General features: G+C 56.8%; 10 protein-coding genes across 10 annotated transcripts; 6 read left to right on the top strand and 4 right to left on the bottom strand.

Moving 5' to 3' along the window:
• Positions 1 to 294: 294 nt before the first annotated feature.
• On the bottom strand, positions 295 to 1,641 carry MKK02DRAFT_39112 (Metallo-dependent phosphatase-like protein; the record flags this gene model as incomplete). Its single annotated transcript, XM_053090446.1, has 8 exons — positions 295 to 405; positions 505 to 582; positions 640 to 773; positions 822 to 897; positions 956 to 1,242; positions 1,297 to 1,387; positions 1,435 to 1,558; positions 1,622 to 1,641. 8 exons carry the CDS (start codon positions 1,639 to 1,641, stop codon positions 295 to 297), a joined length of 921 nt encoding a protein of 306 aa, XP_052942912.1.
• Positions 1,642 to 1,964: 323 nt separating this feature from the next.
• Positions 1,965 to 3,754, top strand: MKK02DRAFT_39113 (uncharacterized protein; the record flags this gene model as incomplete). Its single annotated transcript, XM_053090447.1, has 9 exons — positions 1,965 to 1,972; positions 2,028 to 2,307; positions 2,361 to 2,661; positions 2,707 to 2,881; positions 2,931 to 3,033; positions 3,093 to 3,338; positions 3,395 to 3,452; positions 3,509 to 3,611; positions 3,667 to 3,754. The coding sequence occupies 9 exons, from the start codon at positions 1,965 to 1,967 to the stop codon at positions 3,752 to 3,754; spliced, it is 1,362 nt and encodes a 453-aa protein (XP_052942913.1).
• Positions 3,755 to 3,980: 226 nt separating this feature from the next.
• MKK02DRAFT_29037 (uncharacterized protein) lies at positions 3,981 to 5,131 on the bottom strand (the record flags this gene model as incomplete). The annotated part of the gene is made up of 2 exons (XM_053087694.1): positions 3,981 to 4,036; positions 4,066 to 5,131. The coding sequence occupies 2 exons, from the start codon at positions 5,129 to 5,131 to the stop codon at positions 3,981 to 3,983; spliced, it is 1,122 nt and encodes a 373-aa protein (XP_052942914.1).
• Positions 5,132 to 5,749: 618 nt separating this feature from the next.
• MKK02DRAFT_29038 (P-loop containing nucleoside triphosphate hydrolase protein) lies at positions 5,750 to 8,509 on the bottom strand (the record flags this gene model as incomplete). The annotated part of the gene is made up of 11 exons (XM_053087695.1): positions 5,750 to 5,983; positions 6,033 to 6,221; positions 6,276 to 6,396; positions 6,444 to 6,641; positions 6,695 to 7,081; positions 7,116 to 7,306; positions 7,341 to 7,510; positions 7,563 to 7,938; positions 7,996 to 8,124; positions 8,239 to 8,308; positions 8,373 to 8,509. The coding sequence occupies 11 exons, from the start codon at positions 8,507 to 8,509 to the stop codon at positions 5,750 to 5,752; spliced, it is 2,202 nt and encodes a 733-aa protein (XP_052942915.1).
• A 415-nt stretch (positions 8,510 to 8,924) lies between these two features.
• Positions 8,925 to 10,563, bottom strand: MKK02DRAFT_39117 (uncharacterized protein; the record flags this gene model as incomplete). The annotated part of the gene is made up of 10 exons (XM_053090448.1): positions 8,925 to 8,980; positions 9,035 to 9,125; positions 9,175 to 9,285; positions 9,334 to 9,634; positions 9,695 to 9,849; positions 9,896 to 9,981; positions 10,050 to 10,152; positions 10,203 to 10,304; positions 10,369 to 10,412; positions 10,476 to 10,563. The coding sequence occupies 10 exons, from the start codon at positions 10,561 to 10,563 to the stop codon at positions 8,925 to 8,927; spliced, it is 1,137 nt and encodes a 378-aa protein (XP_052942916.1).
• Positions 10,564 to 10,835: 272 nt separating this feature from the next.
• MKK02DRAFT_39118 (P-loop containing nucleoside triphosphate hydrolase protein) lies at positions 10,836 to 13,557 on the top strand (the record flags this gene model as incomplete). The annotated part of the gene is made up of 9 exons (XM_053090449.1): positions 10,836 to 11,191; positions 11,238 to 11,403; positions 11,446 to 12,063; positions 12,174 to 12,717; positions 12,780 to 12,911; positions 12,972 to 13,149; positions 13,203 to 13,324; positions 13,376 to 13,413; positions 13,462 to 13,557. 9 exons carry the CDS (start codon positions 10,836 to 10,838, stop codon positions 13,555 to 13,557), a joined length of 2,250 nt encoding a protein of 749 aa, XP_052942917.1.
• A 1,939-nt stretch (positions 13,558 to 15,496) lies between these two features.
• Positions 15,497 to 16,692, top strand: MKK02DRAFT_18662 (P-loop containing nucleoside triphosphate hydrolase protein; the record flags this gene model as incomplete). Its single annotated transcript, XM_053085989.1, has 5 exons — positions 15,497 to 15,889; positions 16,130 to 16,269; positions 16,320 to 16,441; positions 16,511 to 16,548; positions 16,597 to 16,692. The coding sequence occupies 5 exons, from the start codon at positions 15,497 to 15,499 to the stop codon at positions 16,690 to 16,692; spliced, it is 789 nt and encodes a 262-aa protein (XP_052942918.1).
• A 1,951-nt stretch (positions 16,693 to 18,643) lies between these two features.
• Positions 18,644 to 19,910, top strand: MKK02DRAFT_18610 (P-loop containing nucleoside triphosphate hydrolase protein; the record flags this gene model as incomplete). The annotated part of the gene is made up of 5 exons (XM_053085980.1): positions 18,644 to 19,081; positions 19,406 to 19,497; positions 19,550 to 19,675; positions 19,728 to 19,761; positions 19,815 to 19,910. 5 exons carry the CDS (start codon positions 18,644 to 18,646, stop codon positions 19,908 to 19,910), a joined length of 786 nt encoding a protein of 261 aa, XP_052942919.1.
• Positions 19,911 to 20,872: 962 nt separating this feature from the next.
• Positions 20,873 to 21,649, top strand: MKK02DRAFT_39121 (uncharacterized protein; the record flags this gene model as incomplete). The annotated part of the gene is made up of 3 exons (XM_053090450.1): positions 20,873 to 21,198; positions 21,251 to 21,413; positions 21,461 to 21,649. The coding sequence occupies 3 exons, from the start codon at positions 20,873 to 20,875 to the stop codon at positions 21,647 to 21,649; spliced, it is 678 nt and encodes a 225-aa protein (XP_052942920.1).
• Positions 21,650 to 21,702: 53 nt separating this feature from the next.
• MKK02DRAFT_39122 (P-loop containing nucleoside triphosphate hydrolase protein) lies at positions 21,703 to 23,589 on the top strand (the record flags this gene model as incomplete). Its single annotated transcript, XM_053090451.1, has 5 exons — positions 21,703 to 22,053; positions 22,102 to 23,201; positions 23,250 to 23,371; positions 23,427 to 23,464; positions 23,515 to 23,589. The coding sequence occupies 5 exons, from the start codon at positions 21,703 to 21,705 to the stop codon at positions 23,587 to 23,589; spliced, it is 1,686 nt and encodes a 561-aa protein (XP_052942921.1).
• Between the last annotated feature and the right edge of the window lie 88 nt (positions 23,590 to 23,677).

The raw sequence follows: 23,677 nt of genomic DNA on the forward strand, positions 1-23,677 counted from the left end.
CGAAGTAGAGTCAGGGACTCAATGACTTCCATGCGATACATGCCCGATGATGACCTGATGACCTAGTGATGTTGTTTCTCGCAGTTCCTGAGGATAGTACAATACAGATATGTCCAGTGAAGGATGATCCTCCTACGAAATTACGCCGATCCCGAAAGGGCGACCACAGTGAACCCTTCATCTCATCTCCGCTTCGGCCCTCTCCCTCGCCTTGGCCCTTCTTGCTATCGCCCTCGATTCCACCTCCCTCGTCACCTCTGCGATCGACACACGTCCCACCCAATATCCGGGCAATCATAAGAAGTACTCGTGCATGAGCGGCCGTTTTTGAGGTATTGTCCGGGCGTCGGCCGGTGCGCATTCGAAGACTTTGTATTCTTGCCGGAGATTCTCGTCTAGTTCGAGCTGAGGAGTCAGTTGATATTCCGAAGTCCACACCGCCGTGGGACTCAAAGCTGTCGTGGTAATGGGATAGGAAGAGAAGGAACAGCCTGTTGGGCTCACCACAGAAGCTGTATTTCCACATCGATAGCAGTAATTTGGGGCGCTCCAGACTGTTACAATCTTGCGGTCGAACATCAACTACACCTGTCAGCTCTTGTCCGAGAGGAGACTGTCTGGGACTGGAGAGCTACACACCTTGAACCCCTCCATGACCAGCTGATGTGCCCGCGCTATCAGCTCGATATCGTTATTGTGGTTGAACTGGTCGACGACATCTGAGCCGAATAAGAATCCAGCGCCGCGCGGTGACATTCCCCAGCTTTGTATTTCTACCTCGTCAGCTGATCCGTAACGATAAGAAGTGGGAGAAAGCTGACCGTCTGGATCTGACCATAAGAGATCGCACATCGGTCCCTCGTGCGGTACCTCCTGCTTCCGATCTATAGATCTTATCTACAAAATCAGCTGCCGCTCACCTGACGAGTGATCGGGAACGCGAGAGCTGACTCACCTGATCCAGCCTGGCAACCTGCGGACTCAACCCCCCATGCACGCAAAACACCCGGCCATCCACCACCGCCCCCAAACTCAGATAATCAAACACATCACAGCAGTACCGCCAGACATTCCCCGATCCGTATTTCCGCTGACACTCGTCGTAGAAACCATAGACCTGGGTGATTTGGCGGGACTCGTGGTTTCCCCGGATAAGGCAGATACGGTCTGGATATCGGACTTTGAGGATTAGGAGGAGGAGGAAGGTCTCGACCGAGTAGAAGCCGCGGTCGACAAAGTCGCCTACGGTTTCAGCTTTGGTCTCGACCGAAGGACGCAGTGGAGCTAGAAGCTAACCCATGAAGATGTAGCTCGTATTTGGGCAATCCCCGCCTACTTTGAACAGCTCGAGGAGGTCGAAAAATTGCCCGTGTATATCCCCACATATCTACTGATCAGCGTCGTCTCGATGAGGTACTCAGCTGAAGGATATACTGTCACTGGGCTATCCACGTATTGCACATTTCCTTCCTCCATCAAGATCTCCTTCGCCTTGGTGCAGATATCCTTCACCACCGACTCGGGGACAATCTCGCATCTTCTCAGTTGCTCTATTTGCCTAGAAGGCACATCAGCTGTTTATCCAAGTTATGTATGGGCAATGAAGCGAGTCGAGACCCACTTATCGAGGTCGGACGACATGATTCGAGCTGGACCACGGTGATCGCTCTCCCTCGGGCGACTGGAAAGCGGACGCGGAGAGATTTCCTGAGCGGGCGGTTGAGACTGAGAGAGAGCTTTTCCAGGAGATTCTAGCGATGAGATGAGTGCTGCAGCTGCTATAGAGATAGGTAAAGACGAAGGAAGTGGATGATATTTTGACGAAAGTTAGGTGGCGAGCGTCGCAACAACAATTACCCGCCGGAACCATATGAATTACGTAAACAGCATGGCCGCACTAAAGCTCATTCCTCGCTACACTTGCGAATTCACTATACTCTTACCCTTCACATAGCCTCTGCACCATGTCAGGGTGAGTGCTTGACGCGCTGGCAAGCTATGCCGACGTCCTGCTGATGGACGTGTAGCTTTTCATTCGGCTCAACCGCTCCTAGCGGGCAGCAGCAACAACAATCATCGGTGCCTTCGTTCTCGTTCACGGGCGCCTCGGCTGCCCCTTCGCCGGCATTGGCCAATGCGCCTACCCCATTCTCGTTCAACAATGCTGGATCAGGCACAGGAGCGAATGGTCAGGCTGCACAGCCTCAGCAGTCCTCTCTTTTCGCTGGAGCGGCTCAGGGGCAGCAACAACAGCAGGGACAGGCGTCGGGAGGGTTCTCATTTGGCAATAAGCCTGCTCAAGCTCCAGTGAGCTCAGGGATCACCGCTGCAACTTATCCGGATCTGAGGCTGATCTTCAGGCGACTGGTGGGGGTCTCTTTGGTCAATCGACAAATACCGCACAACCTCCCGGCGGTCTCTTCGGTCAGTCAACAAATACCCAACCTGCCGGGGGCCTTTTTGGTCAATCGACAAGCACCCCTCAACCCTCCGGCGGGCTCTTCGGTCAACCCGCTCAGACTCAACCTGCAGCCGCCGGAGGCTCGAGTCTGTTCGGTGGGCTTCAGTCCCAGCAGTCGCAGCAGCAGCCCAGTCTGTTTGGACAAACTCAGCAAGCTCAAACGGGTGGGACGGCTCCAACCCCTATGTCTGGTGGTCTAGGTGAGCCCATTATCTGGAGCACCGGTGTATAGGCTAATCTTTCAGGACAACAAAATTCCCTTTGGGGGAGCACCTCGATGGGTCAAAATCAGCAGGGCGGTTCGGGCTTGCAGAACTCGACTCTAGGCGCGAGCTCGAGTGGCGCGCAGGGAGGGTTGAATAAGAGCACCAAGTTCTCGGAATTGCCAGAGCAATTTCAGAAGCAGATTGAAAGCATGGAGTAAGCTTTAAGACTACCTCTGTCGATGTGCATCTAGCTGACAGGATAGTGCGGCGTTCAAGCAACAAAAGACGCTCGGGCAGGGAATCAACTCGGAAGAGCTCGGTAAAGCTATATGGCGCACCACAACAGATATCAAATCCTGCACCGAAGTGAGCTTCCTCTCTCATGTAGCCTCGCGAAAGAGACGAGACGTAGCTGACCCGCCTAGGAATCATCCGCCCTCACCCAATCCCTCCAAAACACCGCCCAGGCCCTAACAGCCCTACAAGCCCGCTTCATCACGGAAGAAGAAGACGTGCGGCGCCTGGCGGAGATAGTAGAGACGTACAAGGCGGTCGATGGGCGGCCCGGTGCCATGCGTGTCGCAGGGCATAAGGAGTGGCCTGGAGAGTTCTTTGGGAGGGTTGCGAGGGGGCTGGAAGATCGGGTGGCAAGGTATAAGGTTACCATTGTTGTGCGTTCTCCACTTTGCGCTTCGTCCGGGATTGGGGTGGTAGGCTGATGTGACAGCAACTATCGAGGGTGGTTGCGAGTTTGACAAATGAGTCGGATGGACCAACACCACAAGGTAAGCTTAGCAATGCTCTGGCATTCGTAGTTGTGGGAACCGAGCTCATCCTTCAGCTATCGCCCAAACCATACACAACCATCAAAACGCCTTGGTGACGCTCGCCGCACAACTCGAGACCCTACAAGTACGGATGAACGGACTGAAGGGGACGTATGCGTGAGTAGCTGTAGCTGCGAGACAGAGTTCGGGGGGGTCCCAGCTGACCATTCAGGGAGGAATATCGGGCGCGGACAGGGTCGATGAGGGATCCATTCGAGGTAGCGAGGGAAGAGAAGGGTCTTCCACCTGTCCGGGCATGATCATCATGGCATCTTTAGCATCAGCACGGGTATGCCTCAGCTGCTACCTGGTTCTAACGTCCATCGTCTGCACAGATCTACATGTTGCGATACTGAAGCTACATATACCGCTCACTTTGACGTCTATAGCTACACAAAAGATACACACGTACTCATACACGCTGACAACGCGTTCTATCGCCCACTCCGCCTGGACGACTTATTCCCCCTCCGACTCACCCCTTCGTCAGGCGGCAACATCGGAACTCTCCCCAAAGGCGAATTGACCGCCAGCGCCGCACCCTGCAATGACATCCGCCTCTCCCGCCCACCCGACCTGTGCTCTCCGCCACTCCCGCTCCCGCTGCTTCTCCCTAATCCAGCGCGCTTCAGAGCTCCGTCCCCACGTCCTGGACTGCCATGAGAAGAGCACTCGCTGCACTCTTCTCCAGGGAGGACAAAGCTCGCCCGTCTGGGCCTCGTCCGATTCTCAGCTGACCGGGGCGTCAGGTACTCCGCACCGCCGCCGCCTCCTCCGCTATTCGGGATGCTCCGGGACAGCATTGATCCGCCGGCACCGGGAGCCATGACAACAAACGCGGAAGGAGCAGGGGGAGGAAGCAGACCCGGCGTCAGCCTCGCGTGGTTCTGCCAGCTCGATGGCGCCTGTCTCCAGCCCTGTACCCCACCCGATCCCATCCCCACGCCGATGTTGGAGCCTAGAATCCTCCCGAGCCTGCCCGCTGCCGTCGTCGGATCAGGCAGATGACCCGCGTGCGCCCGTCCTTGGCTCCCATCCCATCCTTCATCGACCCGCTGTGCGCCTCGATGGGCCGCTGAATTGGAAATACTGCCCTCTGCCCATCCATGCGACGACACCACCGACCTCGGGACAGGGATAGGAATGGGGATGGACATACTCCCTGGCGCGCTGTAGCCGAGCGAAGAGGTAGGCTGGAGTGGCGAACCATACATCATGCTCCCTTGGCCCTGGGCCATCCGGTCCGATTTCTCGCCACTGGGTATGTAAGTCTCGCCGGCGTAGGGCGCCCAGGGGTTCCGAGTGCCATTAGGGAGGACCTGGTTGGCGATGCCCACGCCGGTCCCGGAGAGGGGGTGCGGCATAGGTAAAGAGGGTGGGAGGAAGGGAGGTGGGTGGCCGGAATAGGAGGGTGGCGCGGGTGGCTGATACTGCTGCTGCTGCTGCTGCTGCGGGGGGTGCAAGGAGTGCTGATGCGGGTGCTGATACTGGTGTAAGCCCATGTTCATCTGTCGAGCCGGACCCTGACCCGCTGGAGAGTTCGAGCCAAACATTCGCTTGAATGCTGCGGGGTGTTCAAGGGAGATAGGGTATCGTTGGTGGTATCGAAAGGGGGCGGGGGAGACTTCAGTGGGCATTTCTAGTCGAGACTTTGCGACTTGTAGGCCGAGACGAGGATAATCAAGGGATGCGATCCTTTGCGATCAGGGAGGGGATGGCGAGAGGAGAGGCGGGAGGGGGGATGGGGGCTGGGGCGAGATAGAGCGGAGTGGATAATGCAAGTCGGGTAATTCTCGGCGAGGGCGCCGAGTGTTCTCGGCTTGATACGCGGAGTTCAGATCTAAAGGTCGGTCGCGAGTCGAATAGCGCTGCTAGCTATGGTACTGCCACTGGTTGATTGAAGCCTGAGGTCGAACTTGCAGCTGATCACTAGCGAGAAACGAGTATGACAGCCGACAGCAGGGACACTGGCCAGCCTCAAGCCCCATGTTTATATATGCTCAGTATACTGCGATGATCGATCACCACGGGATAGTCGGCCAGACCGAAACACTGGAGTGAGCTCTCAAAGGACTGTATTCTGTCCTGTGTCAAGCCAGGGGTCTATTGTTCAGGGAATGCACGAGAAAGGATGGCCGTGCTAGGGTACCGACCCCAGAAAGATGGGGTGTCCAAGTTGAGAACGGATGACACATCTACACAGCAAGCTATTCATGCGAGTACGCAGCACACATCGGTTCAGATTAGCCTGTCGACTACATGCTGAAGCTATCAATCGCCCGCTTGGCCCCCTCCAGCCTTTCCACGCGATCCTTCAGGTCCTTTCGGCGATGCACATCACTGGGCGATTCCCCCAGGAACCTTCGACACCGTTCCGGACCGGTGGTACCCAAGATGTCGAGCTGGTGGAGTAGCGCGGTACGGATGGCTTTGGGAAGAGGGGTGAGGAGCTCGGCGTCGATACAGCGAGGGATGTTATCGATGATACGCTGCCGAGTCAGCTGTAATCCACAGCCAGACACAACGAGACGGACTGACCTTGGACGCCACCTTCCAGTATGCCGTGGATCGAGACATGAGCTGCATCTCTGCTTCATACTCGTCCACGGGAAGCAGCTTGTTTAGATCCGCCTCTACCACGCCCGCCATCCCGATCTTAGCAAGAGCTGCGAGTGCCTCCTGCATCGCTACCGCGTGCCCTGCGGGGTCCGCCGAGAGCTCTGCCGGCTTCGGGCCGAGGGCTTTCGCCCTTTGACCCCGAAGTTAAGCGAGGGCCTTGACCTGGCAGGAGTCGAGATAGTGGTCATTTTTGGTGTAGGGGATGGGCTCCATTGTGGCGAGCTTGGTGACCATCACGAGCGTGCGCTTGCCGATCTCCTCGAGGACGTTGTTGACGATGACACTGCCGTGTCAGCGGAGGAGCACAGGGAATAGGTTAAGGTATCGTACGTGACTGCGGAGGGCAAGCGACCGTACTCGTACTGCCCAAAGATCTCAGCGATCCTGTCTTGGAGCATCTGCTTGACTACCGGCTCAACGCTCCGGAGCATGCGGACCGACAGCTTCTCCCAGGTCGCGGTTGAGCGTTCAATCAACTTGAGGAGGGCGGCGTCGGGGACTTGGTTGGGGAGCTCTCGAGACCGACAACTGATAGCGTCAGCGATGAGCTCATCAAGTCTCGGTGCAGGCTGCGCGCTCACTTCTCGATATGGAGTCTCATATGGTCCAGGTACATCCGGCCTGCGCCATCCTCCATCAGCTTCCGGAGCTCTCTCTGCATGTCCTGCTCGGTCCGCGGCTGTAGGCCGCCGTATTTGGGGATAGGCTGGGGACTCGCGTGACCGAAGTAGGCGGGCTTGGTCTTCTGAATCTCAATTTTGAGATCCTTGGCGATGTGGTTGATAGCTTGGATGGTCACAGCGTGACCCGCTCCGCCGATGACATACTGTTTGATCGAGGTCTCAAAGTCGGTGAGAAGACCGAGGAGCGCGCTGGCCGGGTTGTCGGATACCTCCTCGCTGAGTTTGCTGAGTTCTTGAACCGCGTCGCGGAGGAGAAGCTCGATTTGGTCGCCGAGGGCGGGTAGCCTAGAGATCAGCAATGACAAGACAAGTCACTCACTTTTCGGTAATGTGGCGGGAAAGTTCATTGCTGAGGAAGGAGACCAAAACGCCAGTCCCGAGACGACTCTTCCCCTCGGCATCCAAAGTGCTCCAAGGCTTCTCGGTGGCGAAGAAGTCCTTCTCCTGCTTGCGAGCGTCGGCGAAAGTGATACCTTTGAGGAGAGCGTCGGCACCTGGTTGACGAGTGACCTGCAGATTAGCTTGGGATGGCAGGATGACTCACGTAGTATCCCAGGTTGAGATGTTGCTTCTTGTTCTGAGCCACGGCCAGCCACAACGCCTTGTCTGCTTCCTCGATCAAGGTGTCTGGCTTGGTCAGAACGCCAATTGTACGCGTCCCAGCCGGGTCTGCCGCCTTGGCGAGCAACAAGGCCTTCTGGTTCTTGGTATCGTCTGAGCTGTCAGAAGAGACTCTATCCATGGAGTCTTTGAGACGTGGACATACCCTTCATAGTCAAGACCAGCAGGATGAGGCAGTCCTTCTCGATATAGCCCTTCACCATATCCTCAATGACCTTGATATCGTTCACATCTTCACCGTCGCCGACATTCTGTATGATACCGGGCAGATCGACCAGAGTGAGATCGGTGACGTTCGGACCGGTAATCTCCAGGACGATGACGTTTGACGAGAAGTTGAGCTGCTTGGTAGATCCCAGAGGCGCCTCCTCCGGCTCGGAGGGGATGATGTATCCGACGAAGTCTTTCGAGGGGACGGAGGGGTTCAAAATGGCGAGCTGTGCGCGACGAATGACGTCCTCTACCGTGTCAGGGTTGGTGAGTCGCGGACCGAAGGCCTGCTCGAGCGTGCCCGCCTCGGTCTGTCTCGTTAGCTGTCTGCTTGTCCCCAGGGCCTTGGAGATGAGGGCTACACTTACAGTCATCTTGTCGCTCCCTTCCTGCCGGATCTTGACATCGCAAGTCCACGGCTCATCCTCAACCCCCTGTCGCAGACGGGCTTCGAGTGGGACGCGAGTACACGTGTCGACCGACCGGGGTAGCTTGATCTAGCTGGTCAGTCTCGTCCAAATTGTGTGAGATGTACGCTCACAAGCCCCTCCCTCTGAGCTGCGAGGGGCTTGGCATGCGCGTGGTGAGATGGTGCGCTGTAAGATACTCACTCCTGAGATGGCCTCGATCAAAGATGACTTGCCGCATGACTGGTTGCCCGCTACGACGATAGTCGGAAGACTGTAGATCAGCACAGCGCGGGATCCCAGATCAGCACTCCAGATCAGGTAGATCAGAAACTCACTCAAGATCCGCGGCAGCACCGCAGGCTCGCATCTTGTCAATGACGGCCATGAGCTCCTTCCTGCTACGAGCATATCCGCTGTCAAAGAGACCCGGGGCCGCGGCGGCCGTTGCTGGCTTGATGGTATCTCCTGTCATTCTGTGAGATGTCAGTGAGAGGGACAGTTCAGCTCGTTTGCCTCATCTTATATCCATTCGCCCTCAGCAAAACCTTCTGGATTCTATGACCTTCCTCTCCCCCGTTTTGGGGTACTCAAGGCCAACCATGCAAATTTGAAGATGAACGTTGAACCTAAAGAGCGCCTCAACGGACGCGAAGGGACGCATTCCTCGACCTGAACCTGAAACCAGCTCTTACCCCTTCGGGCAATTTTGTCGTCAGTGGCACTTTCAATGTCCAGCAGCTGTAGCTGTTCGACAGCGCTGGATAATGGGTATGTGTCCAGCGCCCAGCAGGCATCATGCCTCGTCATGCTACTCACACCAAGCTAGCACAACAATCTAAAGGTCTATACTGTTCTCAAGGCTTACTCGACGACTGATAAGGATATGATCACAACTCGTCCCGCAACTGACTTCCCGGTGCTCCTCCAAAGATGTCTGCTATTCCTGTCACTCATCAGCTTGACGGTCGCCGCGACGCCCCAGAACACCTCAGCTCACTCTTTTGATTCGTATCTGATATCTTGGTCGGGAAAACGATCGAGTACTCGATGTACATATCCCCAGCTGGAACATCCTGGAAAGCCGGCATCTGGCTTGGTCAGCTACCAGCTCTCCGTATGATATCGGTTGCAGCTCACCCCTTCGCCTTCTATCACCTCGACCTCCCCAGGCTGCGTCGTTCCGTCCCGCTTAACGGTGATAGTTCTCCCATCAAGATGTGTCAAGTTCCGCTCGAACCCAAGTAAAGCCTATAATCAGCTGCTTACCTCTGATACCCAGACCAGCGCAGAACTCACCTCTCCCACGCCCAGTACCACTCGGCCCAAAATCCCGCTCTCGTGTCGTCCCCACTGACCCCCTTCCCGTCCTTCTCCTGATCCACCCACAGGCCGCTGACTCCGCACCCTCACCATGACGTCTCCCGCCTCCCAGTCTGTCGACTCGTCCGCCTCGCCATGGAAGACCTCCTCATACCCCTCCGGTGCGCCCGCTGGGATATGTACCGCGAGGTCATGTTGGATCTGCTCGACTTTTTGGCCGGCGCAGGTCGGACATGGGCGGGTGATTTGGCGTCCTTTACCTGCGCATTGATTACATCTGATAGATCAGCTTTACGTTCTCACTCATGTCCCATCGAGAAGCTAGTAATCAACTCACGTCATTTGGACGTTGGAGAACATGCCGGGGAAGACCTGATGCCTCTGAATGACAACCCCTCTTCCGCCACATGTCCGACACTCGTGGATGTCCCCTTCGGACTGTGCGCCTGAGCCATGGCAGTATCGACATATGATCTTGCGAGGTATTTGGAACTGTCACATCAGCTATACTCCCAGTCCTTATCATCTAAATACTCACTTCGACAGTGCGGCCGGTATACATGTCCGCTAGCGAGACTTCAAGATTCGTTATCATCCCTGGTCCTCTTTGGACTTCATTACCACCTAGGTGGTCAGCTGAATATCTCCTGCGCCGTTTCGCATAGTGGCTGGTCGCTTGACAGCTGACTTACCTCCGCCGAAGAACCGCGCAAATGGATCGTTACGCCCAGCCTGCTTCTGCGCCTCGTGCTGCTTCAGCCCTTCCTCGCCATGTCGGTCGTATATTTTTCTCCGCTATCGTGTTAGCTGTTTCGAAATTCAAGTTCACGGCTCAATCAACCCACCTCATCATCTGAGAGCACCTCATACGCCTTGGACACCTCAATGAAGCGCTCATGAGCCGCCTCGTCGGGATTGATGTCCGGATGATATTTTTTGGACAGTTTCTGGCTTGTCAGCTTTCCGGCGCCTTGCAAAAGCTGAGTGATCAGTCTGGACTGCGTAGCTCACCCTGTAAGCCTTCTTGAGCTCAGATTCTGATGCGTCCCGCCCAACTACATCCATTAGCGCCTCATTCCTCCTCGTCGACGTGGCAGTGTCCGGCCAGAGCAGCTCACCGCCTAATATCTTGTAAAATGACTCCGCTGCGAGCGCCCCGCTTAGCAAGCAGAGCGAGAAGATCCAGACGAGGGAGGTCGGGAGCATCTTAGTATAGTAAGATATAGGTCTGAAAGGAGAGCAGTAAGACGCACTTTTGTTGGTGCTGCAGCCTGATGCACGCGAGGCCACGTGGACAAGGACGCGATTTTCTGCGACTATTCAGCGCTCTGGGCGCTTTCCCTTCTTTATCCTTCTCCTTTCATACCAAGGCGGGGAAGAAGGGGACCTACACCTTGAGGGTCCAGTCCCGCTCCCTCTTGTCATCATATTCCTTACAACAGAGCGGGAAAATTGACGCCCACTGACCCAAGGCCACCATGGCGACCATTCCTGACGCGCTCGGCTTGCGACGCCGTATCACCAATAGCGGACATGAACGCCTCGAACCTCCGCAAGGACCTGCACATGAGTCTCCTGGGAACGCGGAAGGCTCGCCGCGACGGAGTCAGACGGCTGAACTCTGGCTCCAATCGCGCCTGGTGTCTGCCAATCCACCCGTCCACCTTCCGGCAGGTGATGATAGGGCGTTCACTTTCGCCAATGTTCGCATTGCGGCGCAACTCGTATACCTTTCCGTCCCTCGCCTACTCAACATCATTCTGGGCGGTAAGGAGCTGCGCATGGCAATCTACGTTCTAGGCATCATATCGCACGGGATACTGCCCACGGTAAAGTGAGTACCGTCTCGCTATGCTAGGCGACCCTTCCTGACTGTCCAGAATATGGTCAACCAGTCGCTTGCTCGATCTGGTCCAGGCGAGTTTCGTATCTGGCGGTATGGTCGACCGCGGCGAAGTCATCCGGGTTGCGGCCCTTGCGACGTTGATGGCGGTGGGCGACGATGTTTTGCGCTTTTTGCTGCGCAATAATAGTACGGTCGTTCAGGTGCGTACTGCATTCCTAGTGAAGAACACTTCTGATGGTCAGCTCCATCTTGATACTGTCCTACAACGCGCATATCTGGCCACACAGCTCTCCCTCTCCATCCCCTCTTTGTCTGGTCCTTTCATTTCCGCGCTCACCGGCGAGGCCAGCATCTTTGTCGGGTGGGAAACGCGGACCGTCCAGAACAGCGACGGTACATCCAGCCAACGAGGGTTTTCCGGACCCTCGGATGCCCTGGATTTCGTGTCCCACCTACTGATCAATCTTGTCCTGATGGTTTCGCAGGTATACCTCGTTCACCGGACACTCACTTCCAAGGCCGCATTAGGAGCGGGCTGGTCATCTTACCTGCTTATCTTCCTTGCAATCACCCCAGCCCTTCTTCATACTGTTGGCCGACTGGCCCGTCCTGATGACAAGAGTCAGTGGCGCAGGTATTATCGACAGGCTCGGGATGCGGAGAAAGATGTGCGAAAGCTAGGCAGCAGCGGGGGCTACAAGCAGGAGGTCGTTCTCTTTGGCTTGAAGGACTGGATATTGGCCAGGTGGGACCGTGCTCGCAGTGCAATTGAAGAGGGCAAGATAACTTCTGACCGTCAATCCAAGGGGTACGATATAACGTTGAGCGTCATCGAGGAGGGAATTCAGATGGGCTTCTATGTGAGTAGTTCGTCACATCGTCTCTTACGTTCCTGTTAACGCAGGTTCTCCTTGCCCTGCGTATCGTACCCACGACCCTTTCCGTGGGATCGATTGGACTGTACCGACAGACCGCGGAGGCTCTCCTAAATACGATTCGTAGGCTATCAGACACTTCAAAACAAGTCTACCGCCTTATCTTCCTCATTGCCGCTTACGTCGAAGCCATTGACCTCCCTCTTCAAGGTCACATCATCCACTCGTCACAACCTCACAGCAGCGAGTTCATCGATTACGAAACACAGCGCGTCCACGGGGGTATGGGTCTCATTGCTCGCGATCTTACCTTTCGATACCCCAAAGCCGACAAGGACGTTATACACGATATCAACCTCATCATCCCGCCAGGTACGACCCTCGCGATTGTCGGCGTGAATGGGGGCGGCAAGACCACTCTCGTCGAGGCTTTGATGGGGTTATACAACCACCAGGGGTCGGTCCTCCTCAACGATCTTCCTATCGCCAGCTACGACCCAACGACGCTCCACCGCCGCATGTCTTGTCTATTTCAAGACTTCTGCAAATACTCCTTCACCCTGCGCGAGAATGTCGGGATTGGCAATGTGGACAAGATGGAGGACGACGAGGAACTGAAAGAGGCGATAGAGCTCGGAGGTGCGAGTGGAGTGCTCAGAAGGTGGGGATGGAGGGCATGCTGAATCGGACTGGTACGCCAGACGCGGCGGGAGGGGACGATATCCAGTTCAAGCCCGCCAATAAACCTCAAGTGGCGCCCAAGGGTTCGTGGGAAAAGCTGGCTGCTCGGCTAGGTGGAGTGTTCGCTCGCACGAAGACTCCTGGAGGGACAAGTAAGCCGCCTTTCATCATCACACCCTTGTCACCCATTCCGGAGTCCGAACCGATGTCAGCGATACCGCTCGCGAACCGTGACGACCCAAATCCTGAAGATGTCCCTTTGTCGGCGATTCCGGCCGAAGCTCCGCAGGCACAAGGACAACTTGCCAGTCTCAGCGGGGGCCAGTGGCGACGCCTGGGTCTCGCTCGTGCGTCTATGAGGGCGAGTGAGGCGGATCTTATTGTCTTCGAGTAAGCCATCTCCACCTTGGAGCTTTGATAGCAGAAGACGGCTGACAGATCAGCGAACCGTCCGCTAGCCTTGACCCACAGGCAGAAGCTCAGCTCTTCGACCGGATCCATGCTCTGAGCCACCAGAACGGCCGGCGATGCACTACAATCTTCACATCGCACCGCTTCTCCACGGGTAGGTCGTACGGATATGACTCCTGCCTTCGCCTAATAGCTGATGATCTAGTCAAACGAGCCGATCAGATTGCAGTCGTGGAGGATGGGGTACGTTAAATTTGGCACCTGTAAGAGATAAGTCGCTGACTGTTGCAGACGATCTTGGAGTGCGGGTCGCATACTGAACTGATGGCGAAAGAAGGGCGCTACGCTGAGCTGTACAATCTACAGAAGGCGGGCTTCGAGGATTGATCGAGGTGGCGGACTGGTCAGCCGAAGAACAAGATCCGGCTTTGGCGAGGAGTCGTTGCATGTATCGTGTAAATAGTGTGCATAACCTGTATAGCTACGGACTACTGTGCATACACCCTACCTGGACGGTCGCGCTTGCTACACGAGACAGGGAGTCCAGCCGAGCCATGCAATGTCGGCGGAGTATCTTTAGGCCGAGCCTGGAGCTCACCAACTCTGCCCTTCCGCCTCACCTCTTTGCCTCCATCTATATATTGTCAAAGCCTCGCGCAGGCTGGGGCATCCATCCCAGGCTACAGAGGGATGACAAGCTAGGGAGCCTAGAATAAAGCGGTCCCTGTCAACAGCCGCCTTGCCATACCCCTTCTCACCGCTTACTCACCACCTTCGCTCACCACGACGACCATGTCGACTTCCCCTTTACTCGGGCCCAGCTTACGGCGCCGTGGAGGGAATACTGTGACTCCAGATCTGGCACGAGTATCGCTCGGGGGCCCACAATGTTTTGGCTCGACTGAGCCATACAGCCCGGTCGGAGCACTATGGCTGAAGTCTCGCACTTTGGTCGGCAGTCCTGCGTCATACCGCCCAGCGGGAGAGGAGAGACCGTTCACCGTCGTCAATGTCAGACTCGCGGCTGAGATCGTTCGTCTCGCGGGACCACGTTTCATCGCGTCGTTCTTGAGTGGTATGGAGGTGCGCATGGCGATCTACGTATTGGGAATGGTATCACGGGGTCTTTTGCCGACCGCGAAGTGAGTTGCGCGTCTTTACAGCTATCATAAACATTTGGGAGACGATCAGAGCTGACTCGGGACAGAATCTGGTCCTCTAGTCGAATGCTGGACTTGGTGCAAGCCAGCTTTGAATCTGGCGGAATTGATCGAAGCGAAGTGATAGGGGTAGCGGCTATCTCGGTGTCGAGCGCGATAGGCGAGGAGGTGTTCAAGTTCCTCCTCCGCGACAACGATGCGCTTGTACGAGTGAGTGCGTGGTCTATGCGTATGAGTAGTGCTGATATTCAGTCCCGTATCGATACAAAGCTCGAACGAGCCTACCTCGCTACCCAACTATCCCTCTCGATCCCCTCCCTCTCCTCCCCATACGTCTCGGCGCTCATGCACGAGGCCGGCATCTTTGTCGGGTACGAAGCTCGGACCGTCCCAGGCTCAGGCGGCTATGTGCGATCGGGCTTCAGCGGACCGTCAGACGCGCTCGGCTCAATCTTTCAGCTCCTCATCAATCTCGTCGGAATCACATCGCAGCTGTACCTGATATACCGAGCCCTGTCGGGCGGCGACTCGTTATCTCGGGTCACTTGGACCTCGATCATCCTCATCATCCTATCGGTCACACCGGCGCTACTTCGAACACTGGGCGGACTACTCCGTCCCAACGCCAGGCAGGACTGGCGGCGATACTATCAACAGGCGCGTCAAACGGAGAAGGACGTGCGAGATCTAGGAAGGAGTGGAGGATACAAGCAAGAAGTGGTGCTCTTCGGTCTGAGAGACTGGGTGCTCTCGCGCTGGGATAGGGTGCGCGGGGAGATGGAGTCGGAGAAGATCAGTCAGCAGGCTCGGACAGGTGGATATGATCTCACGCTGAGTGCGGTGGAAGAGGGAGTTCAGACCAGCTTCTACGTGAGTCATACTTTCCTCAGTCTGTGTTGTGGCTGACTGAGCAGGTGCTTCTCGCACTCCGCGTTCTTCCCACTACCCTCTCCCTTGGCTCTATCCGGCTATACCAACAAACCGTCGAGGCGCTACTCAGAACTGTTCGCTCCTTATCTACCACCTCAAACCAAGTCTTCCAAATCGTCTTCCATATCGCAGCCTACGTTGAGGCTATCGACCTCCCAAATCAGCCTCACCTCCTCCGCTCGATCCCGCAGAATGGCGAATTGCTCGACTACGAGTCCCACCGCGTCGAAGGGGGGATGGGCCTCGTTGCTCAGGACCTCAGCTTTCGGTATCCGGGGGCGGACAAGAACGTGCTCCGGGGAATCAACCTGACTATCCCGCCCGGTACGACCCTTGCTATTGTCGGTGTCAATGGCGGAGGAAAGACGACCCTCGTCAAAGTCTTGATGGGACTATACGATCACCAAGGCTCCCTCCTTTTGAACGGCCAACCTATCGCCTCATACGACCCGGCCACAGTCCATAAGAGAACATCGTGTCTTTTCCAAGACTTCAGCAAATACTCCTTCACTCTGCGCGAGAACATTGGGATCGGGAACGTCGGGAGGATGGAGGATGAGGCTGCCATTAAGGAGGCGATTGAGCGGGGTGGGGCAACTGCGGTATTGGACAAAGTCGGGATGGAGGGAGTGCTGAACCGCTGGAGTGCGCCCGATGCCGCGGGTGGGGATAGTATCCAGTTTACGCCGAGCAGGGGACCACCTGCCCAAAACAGGCCGGCGCTGAAAGGGTTGGCGGATGGTATAAGTGGGATGTTCACGAGTGGGCCCAGCGGAAGAGGGGGAACGCCGAGGCCGTCAAATGCCGTGGCTCGGGATACACCTCTCGCGTCGATACACGAGCCGAATCCGGAGTCTCAAGCAACCAAGCGGGAGACATCCATCAGGCCCAAATCGCATCACTCGGGCGTACCCGAACAACGCGCAAGTCTCAGCGGGGGCCAATGGCAGCGTGTCGCGCTGGGAAGGGCGTTCATGCGCGCGAACGAGGCGGATCTGGTCGTCTTTGAGTGAGTCGAAGTCTTCGGTATGTGTCTTCAGCTCAAAGCTGACAATACAGCGAACCGTCAGCCAGCCTTGACCCACGTGCAGAGGCACAGCTCTTCGAACGTATCCACTCGCTCAGCCACCAGCATGGCCGAAGGAGCTCGACCATATTTATCTCTCACAGGCTTTCTACAGGTATGTAGCTTCGCCCTACGCCTTCCTAGGCTGCAGCGCCTCGGTCAGATACTCAAGCTGATATGGCAGTCAAGCGAGCCGACCAGATTGCAGTAGTGGAAGATGGGGTAAGCTGTTCTTCGTGCTGTAAAGTGAGCTCTCGGGCTGACATGCAGACAATCTTAGAGTGCGGAACCCACGCAGAGTTGATGGCGAAAGAAGGGCGGTACTCTGAGCTGTTCCGCCTTCAGAAGGCGGGATTCGAAGACTGATGCGGATCAGTCCCGCACAAGTAGTAAAGACATCGCCGGGGAGCTATGTGGGTCCCGTCTCACTTTGCAGGTCAGCATAAAACTGACGAGGCAGATCAAGAGCAAGGTACAGACCTGGGAGGAGAGCGTGGATATGTTTCCATTCGGCCCTATACTGCGCAGAAATCGCGCTTCCCCCACTCTCCCCCACTTTTCCGGCCTCACGCTGTGTGTCGTCAGCGCGTCCCACCACACACAGAAGTGGCGTGCATGTTCCTGGAGACAATAAGCTCGGCATCTAGCTCGTCCTCGAGGCCAGGCACAGGGCGCGCATCAATCTACCGTCAAGCCTCATCATATCGCATCATCCCCCATCATCTCCCGTAAGGCATATAAGAACGCGGTTAAAAGCCCTCAAACCCCCATCTCCTACTCTCGTTGGCCTCAATGTCGACTCCACCCCTTGCTACCGCGGCCCCGCAGGGCCCGGACGCTCCTCCTATGCCTTCTCCGGCGATCGACACCTCATCCACATCCACATTCACCCCCTCGCCCATCATCGGCGAGGCTCGGAGTGAGATCGCCGCCCTTTGGCTGCAGTCTCGCCGGCTCCCCAGCAAGGAGATCAAGTATCGGCCAAAGGGCGAGGATCGGCCATTCACGCTCGACAATCTCAAGATCGCGGTCAGACTGCTCCAGCTCTATAGCGTACGATTCACAGCGCTCTTTACCAGTGGATGGGAGCGGCGGGTGATGGCGTTGCTGATCGGGAGGTTGATGGGGAGCTTTTTGCCTACCGCTCAGTGAGCTCAGCCTCACCCTTGATGGCAGATATGGGTCACGCTGATTCGTCAGGATCTGGGCGTATAGCCGCATGATGGACATGGTCCAGAAGAGCCTCGAGGCCGGAGCGGTGGATCGAGGGGAAGTCATCAGGGTGGCGTTCGTCGCTATGGTATGTGCGGTGGGGAATGATGCGCTTCGATACGCGCTGAAGGAGAACGATGCCCTAGTTCGGGTGAGTCATCCCTACACTGCTATCGGATTACAGCTGACCGATCAGATGCACGTCGACGATGTCCTTGAGCGAGCATACCTGGCCGCCCAGTTCTCCTTACCCATTTCCGCTACCAGCTCCCCCTATTTCTCCGCCCTCATGCACGACGCAGGCATCTTCGCGGGATACACTCGTCGACCTCATCCTCGCAGCAAGGGGGAATACGATTGGGACTTTCCTCGGTCACCGTACGGCTGCCTTCACGCCGCCCTGGACCTCTTCACCGACTTTCTCCGGGTCCTCTCTCAAATCTGCCTTATGTACCGCACTGTGTCAAGCGGCGGACCTCGCGGCGACGGCGGGACGGGACTCATCCTTATCGCTCTCTCGCTCGCCCCTACGGTCGTCCGCGTGATCATCAATCTCGTCCGCGACCGGACGCCGTATTTCGTGTATCGCCTGTCGTACCATCTGGCGGAGACCAGCATCAGGGAGATGGCCGACAGGGGGGAATCCAAGCAGGAGGCGGTGCTGTACGGGCTGAAGGACTGGGCGCTCGCGCGATGGGACGACGTGAGGAGCAAGGCGGGGGCGGAAGAGACGGAGCGCCGGAAAGATGATAAGGATCACAAGTTCGGGTTGAAGATGATGGACCAAGGGGTACAAACCTGTTTCTACGTACGTCTACCTTCTCCAACCTGAGCCCGAGCTGACGATGAGGTCCTTCTCGCTCTCAAAGTGCTCCCTACCAACCTATCCCTCGGCTCCATCAGGCTCTACAAAGATACCGTCTCGTCCCTCCTCGAATCAATCCAGGCTCTCTCGCGTCAGGCCGACCGGATCTTCCAGCTCGTCTTCTACATCGCCGCCTACACCGAGGCCGTTCAGCTCCCGGAAAACCCGCACCATCTGCGTCCGGTTGGGATGCGCAACGTCGAATTGCTCAATTTTGACAAACACCGCCTGGAGGGAGGCATGAGCATCGTCGCTACCAACCTCAACTTTCGGTATCCCGGAGCAAACAAGGACGTCCTACACGGTATCAATCTCACCATCCTTCCCGGTACAACACTCGCTATCGTCGGGCTGAATGGCTCGGGCAAGACCACACTCACCAAGGCCTTGATGGGTCTTTATGAGCATCAGGGGTCACTCCTCCTCAACGGTCGCCCCATCACCGCTTACGACCCCGCAACGATCCATCGGCGGACGTCCTGTCTCTTCCAGGACTTTTGCCGCTACTCGTTCACGCTTCGCGAGAACGTCGGAATCGGCAATGTGGATCAGATGGCGGAGGATACGGCGCTGGAGATAGCGATGGATCGAGGTGGCGCCCTGGGGATCAAGGAAAAGGTCGGGCTCGAGGGGAAATTGAACCGATATGGGTCTGGCGGTGGGGAGGGGGAGGATGAAGTCAAGGTGAGGGGGACTGTCATGGCTGTCGACTATGCTGCCAAGGCGTCCATCTGGAAGAGGGCGTTCAAGGTGTGGAGGGCGATGAGGGCGTGGTATATGGGCGGGGCGGTGGAGTGTCTGGACAACGAGATTTCAACGTCATCCGCTACCAACGATGTCGAAACCAAGCCTCTCATCACGGTCTCCGCAGTCGCCACAGACGCTTCATCGACCAATCGCACCACTCAGCCCGTCCCCGCCGCTGCTACCCCGGCGACCGGTGCTTCCAGGCTCGAGCCGACGACAGAGACCGACAAAGCGGGTCATACGCTTCACATGGAGAATACCGCGAGTCTCAGCGGTGGTCAGTGGCAAAGGGTGGCGTTATCGAGATCTTTCATGCGGGCGAGCGAGGCGGATCTTGTCATCTTCGAGTGAGTTGAGATGTTCCAGAATATCTTGCTCGGACCGAGCTGACGATATCAGTGAGCCCTCGGCCAGCCTCGACCCTAAAGCTGAAGCTCAGCTCTTCGATCGTATCCACGCGCTCAGCCGTCAAAATGGTAGGCGTTGCACTACCATCTACATCTCGCACAGATTCTCCACTGGCATGTCTCAACTCCCCCGATTAACTATCCGAGCGGGAGCTGATACGCATAGTGAGGAAAGCCGACCAGATCGCCGTTGTGGAAGATGGGGTATGCGCCGTCTCTCCGCTGTTACCAGCACGATCTCAAGCTGATTCTTCCAGACTATCACGGAATGCGGACCTCACGCTGAGCTGATGGCTAAGGCAGGGAGATATGCGGAGCTGTACAACATACAGAAAGCAGGGTTTGAGGAGTGAGGTAGTGGACTGACTGGAGGGGGCGAGGTGAAGGGATATCTACGTACTATCACGACTTATCATACCATATCATATCTAGCCCGTGCATCTTATCATCGTGACAGCCGCCGGGACCTCGCTGGGGACGTTCGCTTGGGCTTCATGTCGGTCAAGCCAACGGAGATAAGAGGAACTCCGTAACTCCTCATTCCTCATTTGTCCTCGTGGGACGATGACGTTGTAGTGGGAGATCAGCGGGGATTTGGGATTTGCCTCTTTGGGAAGTCAGCCGTGTCCAGGTGTCCGTGCGCAGAGGGCCAGTGCTAGCTTATGCCAAGTGCCACATTGAAGGAGTAGACTGGGAGCGTACATAGAGGTACATATCACTACTAGCTATAGATAGACACACACACACCTATGCAGTAGATAGATAGCCCCGCTCAGTGGCATCGCCTTCGACTCGAACTATCCCTTCGACAAGATAGCAGTGTCCACAACCTATCCGATCCCCCTACTCTTCACTGGCCAGCAGCCCTTCGGCGGTCAGCTCCACCTCAACCTCTATCATACGTAATCCCCTCGCTTCCCTCCCTCAACAACGTCGATCGCCTCGCCTCGACATCGACGCTGGTGTTTTGCTGGTGTTTCTCGCTGTGCTCTCGGCTAGCCAGCATTCCGATCAGATACACAGCCATCAACATTGGCAGGATGCACGCGCTGATCCATCTCCGCCGGGAGGCCAGTACAACTCCGCAAGAGGCATACGACAATGCACCGTCATTGCTTGACGACATGCCTTTGGGCACACACACGTTGTGTTTCGCTTCCTCGCCAACACCTTCTTCCCCGTCTGCTCACCTTCGCTCGATAGCATCATATGGATGGGTGAGCATACTAAGCTCCTGTCAGCCTTCCATACCCCTACACCAAGCCTTCCCTCACTCGAGGCGGGAACGAAAGACCTGCCTTGTCATCTACCATCGATGGGCGTCCCAATCACGGAGGAAATGGCGCCCTCTTCGTCTTCCTCGGACACCGGACCGTCACCACCTACGGTTCACACCGTTCCAAAGCTGCTCACTCCCGCGGCAAGCCTATGGCTCCAATCTCGTTCCCTGCCCGGCCAGGACAAGAAGTACCGACGGACGGGCGAGGACCGGCCAATCACGCTCGAGAACCTCAGGATAGCCCTTCGCCTGCTTCGACTATCAGTTCCGCGTTGTATCGCGCTCTTCACGACTGGCATGGAGGTGCGAGTGCTGGCCGTGCTGGCGGATCGTCTGGCGGGTTGTATCCTGCCCACCATGAGGTCAGTCCCTCGCTGATCGTCATGGGAATCATGTAAAGGCTGACAAACGCAGTATCTGGGCATACAGCCGTATGATGGACGTAGTGCAGAAGAGCTTGGCGGGCGATCTTGTCGATGAGATAGAAGTCATCAGGGTCGTCTTTGTTGCCATGAGCTGCACGACGGCGTACGACATACTGCGGTACATCCTCAGCGAGAATGATGCTCGGGTCCAGGTGAGCTATGAGCAGCTGAGGTCGCATCGGTGAAGCTCACTGGTCAGGCTCACGTAGACAATGCCCTCGAGAGGGCTTATCTCGCCGCTCAACTCTCCCTCCCCATCTCCGCCACCACCTCACCCTATTTCAGCGCCCTACTGCACGAAGCTGGCATCTTCAGCGGACACGAGCAACGCATCACTCGAGGCGCGGTCGACTGGCAATTCCCCGTACCGCATATTTCTGCCTCATGACCGCTGTCGGACTGATGACCGACTTCATCGCCGTCCTTTCCCAAATCTACCTCATGTACCGCACAATCTCCAGCGACGAATCCTCATCCGGCTCGACAGGCTTGTTTCTCATCGGGTTGTCGCTCGCCTCAACGCTAGTCGGCGGTGTTGTCGATATGATGAGGGCCTCGGAGGAGGAAGTGACGCATGCGTACGACACGGTGGGCAGAAACATTCAGGATATGGTGGGGCGGGGCGGTGGCAAGCAAGAGGCGATACTGTTCGGCTTGAAAGACTGGGCTCTGGAGCGGTGGGATAAGTTCAAGAGCGAGAGTGACGCGGACGCGGCCCGGCGGCGGAGAAGAGGGACAGGCCCGGAGCTCGGCGTCGTGGTGTTGGAGCAGAGTGTGCAGTACAGTTTCTACGTACGTTCATTCCTGGTCTCATGCATGCTGGCGTGGCCTGATGCCCAGATTCTCCTCGCCCTAAAGGTGCTACCCACCAGCCTCTCCCTTGGCTCCCTCCGTCTCTACCAAGGCACCGTCGATCACCTACTTCGGTCACTGAAGGATTTCTCGCGCAAGGTCAATACGGTCTTCCAGCTCGTCTTCTACATAGCCGCATATACCGAGGCCGTTCAAGTTCCGGACAACCCGCACCTCTTCCGCCCTGTGTCGCCGGCGGACATCGATCTGCTCAACTTTGACGACCATCGCCTTGACGGCGGTATGAGCATTGTCGCATCCAACTTGAGCTTCCGGTACCCCGAGGCCAACCAGGACGTTCTCCGGGGTATCAATCTCACAATCCTCCCGGGAACAACGCTCGCCATTGTCGGTCTAAACGGATCGGGCAGGACGACGCTCATCAAGGCCCTCATGGGGCTATATGAGCACCACGGCTCCCTCCTGCTCAACGGTCACCCCATCACGGCGTACGATCCCGCTACCATCTATCGGCGGACATCCTGCCTCTTCCAAGACTTTTGCCAATACTCGTTCACCCTGCGCGAGAACGTCGGGATCGGCAACGTCGCTCGTATGGGAGATGACGAGGCGCTGGAAGTAGCGATGGGCAGAGGCGGAGCATGGGGCATCAGAGACAAGGTGGGGCTAGACGGCAAGTTGAGTCGGTGGGGTATTGGGAGCGACATTGATGCGGACGACGAGGTCCAGCTGCACGGAGACAATACCACTGCACCTGGCGAGGCGGGAAGGTGGCAGAGTCTGGTGAGGCGAGGTCGAGGGTTGGCCATGGCGCTGCGGGCATGGTACACTGGCAACTCGATGGGAGCGCGGGATGTTCAAAAAGCCGCCCTCTCGGATACCGGTACCGCAACCGGTACCACTGCGCCTGACGGTGTGTCCGGCGGAGGCGGGCTCGCGGCCACTCTCTCAGCTGCCAATCCCGAAGCGCCTGCCATCAATCAGCTCAAGCTGAGCCCCACCGCCTCAACTGGTTCTCCCACGGCCAGCGCGGAGTATAGCGCTGGACTCAGCGGCGGGCAATGGCAGAAAATCGGTCTATCCCGCGCGTTTATGCGGGCCAGCGAGGCTGATCTTGTCGTTTTCGAGTAAGTCAATTCTTTCGATGACCTGAGAGGGCTGAGCTAATACCCCAGCGAGCCATCTGCCAGCCTCGATCCCCGAGCCGAAGCTCAGCTATTCGAGCGGATTCACACGCTCAGCCATCAAGGCGGGCGGAAGGTCACTACGATCTACATCTCGCATCGCTTTGCCACTGGTAGGTTCAGCTATGTAGCGCTCTCACGCTATCGACCAAGGAGCTGATGTGTCAGACAGGAAAGCAGATCAAATTGCCGTTGTGGAAGGTGGTGTCAGTTCCGAGTCTTCGTTTGGAATGAAGAGCCGAGCTGACCCTGGCAGACTATCCTCGAGTGTGGTCCTCATGCTGAGCTGATGGCCAGAGGAGGGAGATACCGGGAGCTGTACGATATTTAGAAGGCCGCATTCGAGGATCAGTGACGGACTGCTGGGATGAGTGGCGTTGAGGACGCAACTCAGCTCGAAGAGACCACAGCAATAGATA

This window comes from Dioszegia hungarica (assembly GCF_025882075.1).
Source record: "Dioszegia hungarica strain PDD-24b-2 chromosome Unknown MKK02contig_19, whole genome shotgun sequence".
NCBI lineage: Eukaryota > Fungi > Basidiomycota > Tremellomycetes > Tremellales > Bulleribasidiaceae > Dioszegia > Dioszegia hungarica.